The sequence below is a fragment of the Gossypium hirsutum genome, chromosome A03 (assembly GCF_007990345.1).
Source record: "Gossypium hirsutum isolate 1008001.06 chromosome A03, Gossypium_hirsutum_v2.1, whole genome shotgun sequence".
NCBI lineage: Eukaryota > Viridiplantae > Streptophyta > Magnoliopsida > Malvales > Malvaceae > Gossypium > Gossypium hirsutum.
In genome coordinates, this window is record NC_053426.1 from 71814627 (window position 1) to 71827248 (window position 12622).

General features: G+C 32.3%; 1 protein-coding gene and 1 long non-coding RNA gene across 6 annotated transcripts; one reads left to right on the forward strand and one right to left on the reverse strand.

Annotated features, from left to right (window-relative positions):
- Positions 1-1289: 1289 nt before the first annotated feature.
- Positions 1290-6608, reverse strand: LOC107887397 (homeobox-leucine zipper protein HDG2). Of its 5 annotated transcripts, none has more exons than XM_041098839.1 (14): positions 6171-6442; positions 5795-5967; positions 5552-5679; positions 4689-4912; positions 4475-4592; positions 4194-4382; positions 3695-4117; positions 3491-3592; positions 3205-3405; positions 2960-3134; positions 2592-2863; positions 2406-2501; positions 1910-2315; positions 1290-1740 (listed from the first exon to the last, which is right to left on the reverse strand). In XM_041098839.1, the coding sequence occupies exons 3-13, from the start codon at positions 5654-5656 to the stop codon at positions 1947-1949; spliced, it is 2274 nt and encodes a 757-aa protein (XP_040954773.1). In that variant the 5' UTR covers positions 5657-5679; positions 5795-5967; positions 6171-6442; the 3' UTR covers positions 1290-1740; positions 1910-1946. The 5 variants fall into 5 exon arrangements, with proteins under 5 accessions (XP_040954773.1, XP_016667113.2, XP_040954777.1 ...); XM_016811624.2 differs by having other exon boundaries at positions 4689-4909; positions 6100-6441; XM_041098843.1 differs by having other exon boundaries at positions 5552-5967; positions 6171-6608.
- A 4834-nt stretch (positions 6609-11442) lies between these two features.
- On the forward strand, positions 11443-12305 carry LOC121219962 (uncharacterized). The gene is made up of 2 exons (XR_005917035.1): positions 11443-11701; positions 11873-12305. It is a non-coding gene; the product is annotated as an uncharacterized lncRNA (long non-coding RNA).
- Positions 12306-12622: the final 317 nt, after the last annotated feature.

Here is a 12622-nt window from a genome sequence, read left to right on the forward strand (position 1 = left end):
TGATTCTAAATATAGCCGAGTTATATTCACTCATAGATTTAAAATCTTGTAATCTCAAATGCAACTAATTATAGCAAGCTTTAGGAAGTATTACGGTTTTCTGGTGGTCATATTTTTCTTTTAGACTATTCTAAAGGTCAAACAGATCTTTAACAGTCAAATATTCAGCCTTTAGTCTCTCATGGAGGTGATGGTGAAAAAATATCATAGCTTTGGTCTTATCTTGACTAGATGCTTCATTTCCTTCATCAATAGTTTTACCAAGTTCTTTTGCATCTTAGTGTATTTCAGCATCTAACATCCAAAATAAATAGTTCTTTTTAATAATATCAAGAGCCACAAATTCAAGTTTTGTAGAGTTCGACGTTGATGATATAGCTACAATATAAATTTAATATAAATATAAGTAGTTCCTTAACAAACTTTTAAGCAAACTTAAGTAATCCCTTAATAATACTTTCAAGCATAACATAACAGTAAAAAAATACTCAAATAATTACAACAATTTAGTTATAAAATAAATTACAAGTAATTTGACTATGTAGAAGGTTCTAACAAATTACAGGATTAGTGGAACCCTTAAAAAAATTAAAAAAATAATAAATATAAGTAATTTTATCATAATGGACATCAGGATAAAAAGTATTACTTACCTTAATCCAAACTAATAAAAAACGTAAGGCTCTTAGATTAATTTAAGCACTCGTGCTAATAATGTATTATAAACAAAAATAATAGATAAAAGATGGATATGAGAATATGAGGATTTCTATTGCATTCTATATCTTTCATCATATTTACAAGTAGCATATTTCTCTCTATATATAGGGAGATTAGAATCTTCATATTCTAATACATAAATAAATTAAAAGGTTTAAAGAAGATGAAAGGTTAAAAAAGATAAAAGGTGGGAAGGTTTAGAGAGATGAAAAGTGAAATGTTAAACATCACTTAATAACATTCTTAACAATTTATATATTTTAAAGATTTTTTATCTTTCATTTTTCACTAATACTTGCCAAGTGTTATAATGTATTATCATATCATTGGTTGACGTGTCACATTATCATTTTCTAAATAGGCTATTACACAAGTATGTGGAGAAATTGCAAGAAGAGATTAAAAAAACACCTAGGGAGAGAAAACATATTAAGAATTGTAAAAAAAAAAATAAGCATATTAAGAAAATCTTAAAATGAAAATGAAGAATATTTTATCTAACCAATAAATGTTTAGTGCAATGACAATATATATATTATAGCTTTGGAAGAGAATATAAGTCAAACATAAAGATAACATTTTTGAAAATGAAATTAAAATTTTTAATCTTCCTGAACAGTAATACAAACATTCAAAACACTTTCATTCAAGAAACACAATCAATTGAAGGGGAATAAGGTAAAAGGGCACTAGAAATCCAATTACTTGTACAAAAATTTAAATCCCTAAACATTAAGTTAAAATCCCCCTTTTACAATAAAGGTCTATATATGAAGTTTTTGCATTCACTTTTTCTTCTTGGGGGAAGTCAATTCCCGAACCTCTAACTCTTGAACAAATGATGAATTTGCTTAGGTCAGTTTCTTGACTCCCAAACAAAAGTTCAACATGTCAAAGAGGCTCATGCAAGGTGCGTTCTTGACTTCTCCCCTCCTTTTCTATAATTCCAAGATCGAATTCCTCAACCCCATCGTTCTTAATCTTAATTTACCTTCCCTTTTTTACTCCTTAAGTTAGTCTCTGCATCATTCAAACACATTATAAATGTTAGATAGATAATCAAAATATTCAAATCCATGGAAAAGAAAAGGGTTTATATTTGCATATACAAAACAATCAACAATTTTCTTTCTACAAGGCATTTGATGGTAAAATGTTTGTAAAAGCTTAAAAGTTTGTGTTACCATACCTAGCTAAGATAGCTACGATTTAAAGCTGCGGTAAGTTCATGCATTATCGCATGACAGAGATGCCTTTATCCTTTCAACGGTGCATGCAATCAAATTGTTTACTGTTGCAACGGATCCTAGAGAAAGTTTTGCCGTCGGCACAGAATCGACCAAAATCTGAAATGCAACAGTTAGAAGAGATCCACTAGACCCGCCGGAATCAGCCATTCCTACGTCAGTCACAGTCATTCCATCAGGCAGTATTGCGAAACCCGAGGGAAGAAGAGCAACATAGTCCGGATCCCCTCCATTTAGGACAACATTCATCGCAACAATATCAACAGGAGCATAGATCACAAAAGAGGCTGTTGGATCAGTGCAACTCTCTTGTAAAATCAGCATGTTGCTCTGGCTTGAATTTGCACTCTATACAAATTCATTTCATGCATGTTATGAACAGCTACATTAAATTCGTAATTCAATCGGTTATTACGTTGGTAAACAGTACACACTTACATTTACTCTAAGTAGTGAAACACAATTGCCTGGATCCCGACCATTAGCAATGTGTGCCATTTCTTGTACAGCTCCGCCATTAGACAGAATATCCCACTGTGTTTAAGAGAAAACCAAGTTTATGGTTTTGTTTTCTAATATTTAACGTAAATGCAAATGGAGTTGTTTAAAAGTTCAGTAGACAACCTCACTTCGAGAATGCTCATCTCTGAGGAAATCAAAAACCCTCTTAGGTGAAACGGGGAGCCAAAACGACGTTGCAGCACTAAGCACAATCCCTGGAGGTCTACCTGGATCATCTACACTCTTTCGGGTCATCACCCTTACATCATCAGCCCCAGTTCCCGATAATGTCGTCCACGTGTGTGCTGTAGAGGCACTAACTCCTCCACAGAAACTGATTACCATTCGCTCAGCTAGCTTCAGCATACTCTTTCTCCCATCTTGGTTTGTTATCACTAAGCAAATATATCGTCCAAACATAATTTAAGCATCGCATTCCAAAAAGTATATGTAAGGTAAAAGAGGAGTGTTGTAATATTAATATATTATACCCCCAACATCGCCGGTGGGAATGTTAGAAGCCATTAAACTTGCAAGCCTCTCACACTGTCGATCTAAAGTAGAAACCCATCGTCTTGCTCCGAAAGCATGGCCGGAGCTTACCAGTTGCTTGTACAGATTGTGAACACCTCCATCGTCCACTTCTACATGCTCAACCCATGTAACCTACATTTCATAATGGAGTAAAACAAATGCGATATGCAGACTATAAAGCATCTGAGAATGGGTAGTTTACCTTCGAGTAGCCATTGGGCATTTCTTGAATTATGCAACCAGATGGTCTTCTTCTGCATCTCACAGTGGGACTGGGGCGTATAGTATCCAAAGAAACATCAACTACAGCCCAAGTTCCCTCTGCATGCTGTTTGCAGTATCTTACATAATAACTCTCACGAGTGGGAACAAGAGGTGAAAGAACTTGAAATTCAGCTGTCATCTGAGGATATAAATAGCATAAAAAAATTTTAATCGGTATAGTCATCAAAACAATTTATCGATTTAAACATAGAAATCCACATTACCACTTGAAGGGCTCCATTATAATTCCCTGCTACTCCTGTTGAGAGAACATCCAAAGTTGAAGCCTTCGAAATTATTCCCGAAAACACAGTTGACCACTGGTTCTGAGTTTGGAAACAAAATCCCAAAGATTAGTGTTTTTTTTTTTTTTGCTTGCAGAGGCTTGTTCGATTTTTCGGGTATATATATTGATTATAAAAGCTTACCACATCCATGAGAATCTCAACAAGGTTAATGTGGTTCGTGATAACAACAGTAGTTTCTTTTGAAGCTTCGCATTTAAAGCCAGTAGGTTTTGGCCCAATTCCGCTAGGAAAAGTCCTAATATACTCTTCTTCATTCAGCATACAGGTGGTACCATCAAGACTGGTCATCCATAAAGGTTCCCCCATCTGAACCATTCTAACCAGTTCCTCCATAGCTGCCACCGCAAGCTCAATAATCATTGGCTTATCGGCCTCGGAAGGTGCACTAATAGACCTGAGAAGATCCCCAACACCATACATCTCCTCGGTGACAGGTTGTGAACCGAAATCAAATGGTCGAGGAAGCGCAGGAGATGAAAGTAGAGGAAAGTTCACCACTGGCTTGCCCACGTACTTTGCAGCTATTGCTGATATACGATCAATCTACATTGTTTCCATCCAAACGTTAGAAAACTACAAAAACAAATACTATGAACGTTGTAAAAATATAATCGGATACCTCTTCCCTTAATCGAGAATTCTCAAGTCTGAGATGATGTTCATCAAATGACATTTGTCCAACAGCAGTTGGACCTCCACAATTTGGGCATGAAGCAGTGCTCAAAGCTTCCCTATATCGCATGTTGTCAGCCCTTAGCTTCTCGATCTCAGCTCGCAGCTGTGTGTTTTCGTGACGCTCATGCTGAGTCTGTACAAGAAAACCATTGATGTTTAAACAAAAATGAGCAAAGCTTAGCAAGGTTAGTTCCCATTGACATTTTACTATAAATATAGTTATACCTTCATTTGTGTGCGCTTATTTTGGAACCAGAATTTGACTTGCAACGGTTCTAACCCTAACTCACGCCCAAGCTCCTTCCTTTGCTTGTCATCTGGGTGTGGACACTCTTTGAAAAATCTATAAAACAAGGAACAAAATTTTCAAAGAAAGAAGAAGCTTTTTAGCATATATTGAATAAATTAACGAGTTAAATTAAAAATGTTTTTAGCTTACGCCTCCATTTCTTGGATCTGATGCTGGGTATGGCGATGATAACGCTTCTTTTTGTTGGGACGAGGATCTTGATCGTCTCCAGAGCCACCTAATTCATGATTTTCGCTACCAGATTTGTTTGTACTGTCGAATTCTTCGTCTCTCATTCGAGCAATTTCACTTTCAGAAGCGTTTTGGGTCATCTCAAGAGGGTGGAGTTGACCTTCCATCATGTTGTTAGGCTGCTGGAACATTATCTAACAGATCTTTAAGAGTCCGAACCTTATGGTTTTTCAATCTAACATTCATAATCGAAAAAGAAAATCCCACTCAAAAAACTAAAATAAAAATCCCATCTCCCACATATGGAAAAAAAAAAACGAAGGTTGTTCAGGGGGAAAAAAATGGTAAGCAAAAGGCAAAATCAAATTAGATTTGAGTGTACAGATTTATATATGATAAGTAGACTGAATTTATATGCGACAAACGCATGTTTTGGCAGTAATTTGACTGAGGAAGAATCAGGGGAGCTAGATTCATGGGCGAAAAAAGGGTTTACGCGTTTCTCAAATACCGAGAAGGATTTTGCTTGGAATAGCAAAATATGACCAAAATCACTTTGAAAAACACATTTTCTTGAGTTCCAAACAGTGGAAAAGGAGAGACAGATTTATTTTTTCAAGTACTGTAATGGGGAGAAAAGATAATACGAGGAAATACCCATTAATCTGTTAAGGCTTAAAATATCGAAAAAGGGGAAAATCTGAAGAGATTAAGCACAAAAAATGACAACTGCAAAGACTAAGAAGAATCCCTTAGAAATCAGAGATTTGAAACGGTAGGCGATGGATGAGAGAGAAAAATATTTAGTTCTAAGTTCTAACCTGACCAAGTGCAAGTCCTGAGGATGTTCCATATCCACTAACGCTCCCGTTTCCGGTGATCATCGACGGCATGTTTCTTGCCGGGATCATTACTCCGGCTGGCATGATGTTTCAGAATCCCAAAAGCCCTATCCAATATTTGTTCATATATCAATGTGTTCTTCCTTTTAGCAGCTGAAAAGGTTCTCGTCCCTTCAGCTTATATTATAGTATATTTATCCTTATAGAATATCTGATTCTTACGTGCCAATGTAGGAGCAGGAGAGAATCTATAGAAGAAGAATGTTGAAATGTTGACGATTTTGAAAAAATCCTCTCATATGTAACGTTCCAACCAAGATCACGGAGAATCCAACTATGCCTTCTTTGTCAGTCTCCAAACCAACTCTCTTTCCTTTTCCGTTCGTCGGCTATGTCTGCATCATTTCAGAATAAATAAATACAAAACGTAAGATGAAGAAAAACATAAGGGAATTTTGAGCTTATCAAGGCCAAAAAAAGAGACTGAAACACTGTAGACAAAACTTGGTTGCATATAAATTTTAGACCTAATAAAGTAGATCCCTCGAAAAGCCACAGGGAAAGGAGGAGATACGGATCTGCTTCTAGCCCTCGTTACCTGTAACTAATGGTTTTCCTGCGAAAGCAGCCTTTACCGTTTGAGCTATAAAGGTATATATAAGAAGTAGGTTTTAAGGGGCGTAGGTGTAGGAACAAAGTGACATACGAAGGAGATGAAGTTGCAGAAGATAAAGGAGAAGAAGATGAAGATGAAGATGAAGATGAAGATGAAGAAGATAGAGTGAAGAGATGGAGAAAATTGTGGCTGCCAAAGAGTTAATGCAAAGCGTATTGAGAGGGTGCAATTGCATTTAATGGAGGGAAGCTGTAAACATTGAGAAAGAGATAGAGAAAGAGAGAGAATTTGAGGCTCTTCAAAGGATTAATCTTTTTTTTTTTTTTTAATTCAATTCACCCCCCCCCAAAAGAGTTTCACAGTAATGGTGCAACGAATGACGGCTACCAATAACCTTCATAATTTTGGGGTCTTTTTTTTCATCTCCCTTTGTTACCTTTGGATTTATTTATTTACTCTCTTCACCTTCTGTTACGAAATGGGTTTACTTCCATGTTATTATCTCACTTTTTCATAATGTGAAAATCTCTTTCTTTCATTAATGGTGAAGAGGAAAAGGTTGGCATCAAGTTTTCCTTTTTAATCATGATTTAGATTCCACAGCATGTTTTGAGGGATCATGACATTCATTCATGCTGAAATATATATATGTTCTAACTTTATATCCACACAACAAATCAAATTTAAAGATTCTGCATGAAAAATTCTTGGATGTTTAATTTTTATTGATATAATATATGTATCAACCCACAAAGAAAATGGTAAAATATCTACATCAATTTCTGTTTATTATGTAGTTAAACATTTTTGTTTATCTAAATGAGAAAACAACTTATTTTTTTACAAATTTGTTTAATCAAAATGTCAAATTAATTTAATTGAATTTTATTTCTATTAATATTGTTAATATTGCAACAACTTAAAAAGTATATAGGTTAACACGATTAAGTAATATATTCTAATTCCGAAATTGGATAATGTTACTATTATAATATTTTGTTTAAGGAACGATGAATTTTTTGAAAAAAAATAATGAACATTTTATGCATATTATTAACATTATTCCTATGATACACACAGAAAGAAAAAATAACATGTTAAAAAACTATATATTTATCTTATGTTTTTTTTATTGATGTACGAGTGCATAAATTTGAATGCGTTGAAGTATGTTTATCTCTTATTTAAAAGTTAGAAAGGGTTTTAAAAAAAAAGAGTGAATAGTTTTTTTTAACCTGATTTTGTTTTTTATCAGAGAAAAAAAAGAATTTATTTTTTATAAGATAAAAAAAAAGTTACCAGTAATTTATGAAAAAGTATAAGTGGGCTTTTTTTGTAAAAAAAAAATTAATTTGATGCATTTTAGGTTGAAATTACTATTTTTAATTGATTTAAATTAATGTTAAATGAAATTTTAGTGAAGTTGATCTCACTAACTTATGGCATCAAATTAAATATTAGTGTAGATATAATATGTTGAGAATCCTTAAAAGAATAGTGATTAGCAAAATGGTATTAATAAAATGTAGTTGCTATGTTAACGGTATGAATAAATGTGAGAAGGAATTGGCATGTAGGTTCCCTTTATTTAATTTGTTATTCTTTAGTGCAATTAATATTGAGGATAAAATCGAATAATCATCTGAATTTTAAGCCCCTCAATCAATGTAACTTTTTTTTTTTATAAATGTGTATTATAAATTAACCAAAAAAGTAGGGTTTCAACTTTAATCATCAGAATACTAAATAGAAATTAAGATGTTGATTATGATACAAAAATTAGTCAGTGAAGAATGTAATAATATGAATTTCAATTAAAATGTCAATGGTATATAAAAGCCATAAATCATAAATGCCCGTGTAATGCATCTATTATTGTAGAGAAGGTGAAATGTTTAAATACATATATTTATCTATATATAGATATCATATTCGTGGACACCCAAAGTTATACACACTCTTAATATATTTTTGCAATTAAATAAATGATTTCGTAAAATTAAAGCTTTCATTATCCATATCTTGCAATTAAACGTCCTAGAAAATGATGTAATTCAATTCATTTATACATTGACTATGTCGTTGTTGAGGTCAACCCAATGTTTAATAATTTACATTAAAAAGGTTTCGTATATATGATATGATGCACGCCAAGTATAATGATTTTTGCCATCACTACTTGAATATTACATGTATAATGCTAAGGAATCACCCTTTTCCCTCATTTAATATACCTTCAATAACAAGAAAGACAAACTATTCCAAATATTAAATAATCTTATTATAACCTTCTTCCTAAATTTTACTCTTAATTACACATATATTACATATTATTGTAATTAATAAGTCTCATTAAATTTAATGTAATTGAATATCAAGCTTTTTTCTTCAATTCTTATGTGAAAAGTGAAAATTGGAGCGGTTAGTAGCAATGGAAACTAGTCAACGGTTGGGGGTGTATTACGCAACTCTTTTGGTAACTAGATTGTAGGGATTTAAAGACTTGTTGGGAGGGTTCAACTATAGTTTCTGAGCTGTGGATGATTCTACATGGATTAGAAATAACTTAAAGAAGAGGTTACACTAAGGTGATAAATGAATTTGATTGAATGATGGTTGTGGATATGATTAAGGAATGCTCTAGAAGTACACCTTCAATGACTCTTATTAGGAAAATCAAAGAAGTGTCTCATCAGGTTCCAACAATTAAATTCCAATTCGTGAATAGAGAACGGAATATGGCTGTTGATTGGCTAACTAAACCATGTCTTTCTAATGATATTAACTTAGTTTATATTGATGTTCCTACACCTCATGTTAAGAGGCTACTATTATAAGACATATTAGGTGATTCCCATGTATGAATAAATTGATTTAAGGCAGTGTATTGCTTCTCTTATCTATAAAAAAATACAAATAATTATAATCAAATCTAAATACGTTATAACTTTCCAAGCACATCAAACATGATTTAAATTTCAAATGTTATTTTTATACAATAATATTAGTATTTTAATCTTAGGATATAACATTTATTTTTAAAATATAAATATATTTTAATTTAATAATCTTGAATTTTTTATTTATGAGAAAAAATTCCCATACATTTTAACCTACTAACTGTTTAACTAAATTACATAATATTTCTTATAAATTATTTATACTAAGGCTCCGTTTCTTTCACTAAAAATGGCTTCCGTAAAATCTTTTACATGTAAACAAACGAACTCTTAGAGTTTATAATGGAATTGGACGCTATGAATATATATAATTTTAATTTTAATATAATATTTGGTAATTTAATTTAATTTTTGTTAATTTAGTACTTAAGTTTTTATTTTAATTTTGATGCCTAAATTTGTCAAATGTTATATAAATTACTCAAAACAATAATTGTGTTAGTTTTTTTTTTATGAAGGAACCAAATAGCTAAAATATGACTAATATGTGGTAGATGGCATGTAATTTAAGGGCAAGAGTTATTGCATTTATTTGGAGTTTCCTCTATTTTGCTAAACAATATCTTAAAGTTTACTTTTCATTGGGCCTGCGATTACTTTGACTGCTAATGGCAAGAATAATTAGGGAAGGATTTCATGCTTAAAGTGTGATTGGTCTTCACAATGTCCTCAATTTCATAAAAGTATCGTCAATATTAGAGAAAATTCGTATTAAAAAATTATGCTTTGAGCTATGCTTTATGAATAAATATTGAAGAAGAAAACAAGAGTTTTAAAAAACCAAAATTAAAGAAATTCAATATGTTATATAAGAAAATAAACTAAAAATAAATAAACTAAAAGTAATAGAACATTTAATATATAAAAAGGCAATTCTGTTTCTTTTGTTATATGTTGCTTATACATTGATTATTTTTGCTCCATCATAAAAAATTAATATTGTTAGTATATTAGAGTAATTTATATAACATTTGACAATATTACGTACCAAACTAGGCAATAAAAACTTAGGTACCAAATTAAGAAAATATGTCAAGTTTAGATACCAAATTACATAATAAAAAAAACTTAGATACTCAATTAGAAAAAAAAATGTCTAATTTTTTTTTGAACGAAAAAGTGTTAAGCTTATATACTAAATTAAGAAAAAAAGTTTAAACACAATTTTGTATTAAACCATAAATTTATAAACAAAAAGAAATATATTATTGTTAATCATGCGATTTTAATAAATAAATTTAAAATTTAAAACTTGTATAACAAATACATTTCTTAATAGTTAGCATAATGTGATACATAAATTAATGAAACAAATACGAATCCTAGTTTTTAAGTTATAATTTCATATCCACCTTCGCGAATAGCAGTTTCCATTATTTGTTTTTCTGGTGACAAGCAAGAAATAAAAACAAGATACAAAAGCTAGCCCGAACTCTCAAACGAGAATACTTACAAAATTCTCAATTCATAAATTCCCTCGTGTGCCAGCTTGACTAGATTATCAACCTTTTGATTATCTCCTCATGTTAAATACTTTAATGAACAAACTGCGACAGTAAACTAAGAATCCTCCTAAGCTAAGTCAAATTGGATTTTTCTATAAGTTTTTCTTGAATAATTTTAGCCGCTTCAAGATTGTCAATCTTAATTAATATAAAATCATAACCCCGATCGATTAAAATACCTAATCCATCCAAGATAACTCATAATTTTGCTTCGAACACTGAACAGCTCCCTAACAACTTACAGCAACTGAATCATCCTCGCATTTGATCAAACCTTTAGAATTCAGACAAGCCCAATTCTCAATAATGTGTGTAAGGAATAGATTGAATTTGTTAGGCCCCTACCCCACGAAACAAATTGATTGGCCCAACTATAAGAACCATTAATAATATTTATGCTACTCCAAAATACACACTAAAGTATATAGAAATTACAATTCTTCCAAATACGCCATATAACAATTTGCAATTCATTATCTTTTCTTTATCATAGCATCTTCACATTAAATGCCACTGAGCCACACTGCCTCTGCATGGCAATAGGTCATTTACTGCTTTCATGCCTCCCAAGTGCACACCTTCTTTAAATTTCAATTGAATAAATTTAAATAAATAATTGAATTAATCGAAATATTTTAAATTATTATATTTTTTAAACTCATTATGAATATTCTTCTTAAATTGTATTTACTATTACTTAAACATTTACTCTTAGATTTTTAGAGTTGAAAAGTAATACTTTTTAATTGTAAATTATATTAAAAATACTGGAATAGTGTCCGTGAGTCTAGCTGCGGTTCAATAAAAAAAGCCTAGGCTCAAGTTTGGCTTAATTCCTTGGACTTCAATTCGCCTACCAGTAGCTCCGAAAGTCAAAGAGCGTCTTTTGCACAATTTCGTTCCTTGCAAGGCTCGCTTGTTGGATAAGGGGTTGTCTATATCTCCCGATTGTGCCCAGTGTGGTGACACTGAGGATCTAGAGGCTGTCTTCCTTCAATGTACTCATTCTGTTCAGATTTGGCGGTTCGCTAGTCTTTCTATTTCTCAGGTTTTCGTTAACAAGTTCGTTGAACAACTGTTTGATAGTGATTTTGTGCAGAGTAGGGATCGGATTCTTACTATTCTTTGGAGTATCTGGTTCCATCGTAACCTCTTCTGTTGGCAGCGAAAGGATGTGTTGGTTTCTCATATTGTGTTGTTTGTGGATGCTTACTTGCAGGGAGGCCAATGGGTTGTTTGAACGAGTGCAGCCGCGGCGGCCTGCTACCTCAGAATCTGCTACGTTTTGGCAGCCACCACCGGAGGGTACTTTGAAGTGCAATGTGGATGCTGCTCTTCGAGACTCGTGGGGTGTCCTTGTTGGCTGGTGCTCATTTGAACCCCATTTTGGCAGGAGACGATGGCAGTTAAGGAGGCGCTATCATGGCTTGGTCTATGCGCGTTGACAGTGTCATGGTTGAGTCTGATTGCTTTCAATTGGTTCAAGGTTTATTTTTCTCATTGTTATAATTAGTCTCACTGTTAAAGTTCATTTTTCTAAGCCATCATCATCCAAAATTTCAAACGGGAAGTTTTAACATTCCATTGAATTCTTGAAGATGAAAATCTTGTTATTAGAACATGATTTAATTACTAATTAGTTTCCTTGATAACTACTTTATTTAAAGGGGAAAAAAACCTTCAAATGAGCATCAAGAACAATGAAACTCCCGTCTTTCAAACTAAGAACTCGATGGGAAGGGGTGTTAAAGTTTATGAATAGAGAAAAATCTCACTCCAAGTCTAATTTAATTATCTTTGAAACAAAGTAATAGTTTTTTTATAACTAGTTAATTAAGTTGAAGCATGATCCTATCCATGTAAAGAGCGATTGGATGAGTGAAAATGTGTAAGTGTAGAAAGAGAGTACGGCAAAATGTAAAATATTTATAGAAATGAGTTTATTTTCCTCCTGATATAACAATAAATA

Coding starts and splice junctions, on each gene's coding strand:
- LOC107887397 (XM_041098837.1), bottom strand. CDS start 5,656: ATGCCAGCCGGAGTAATGATCCCGGCAAGAAACATGCCGTCGATGATC. Junction 3,406..3,490: donor ATAATGGAGCCCTTCAAGTG/GTAATGTGGATT, acceptor TTATATCCTCAG/ATGACAGCTGAATTTCAAGT. Junction 3,135..3,204: donor TGCCCAATGGCTACTCGAAG/GTAAACTACCCA, acceptor TATGAAATGTAG/GTTACATGGGTTGAGCATGT.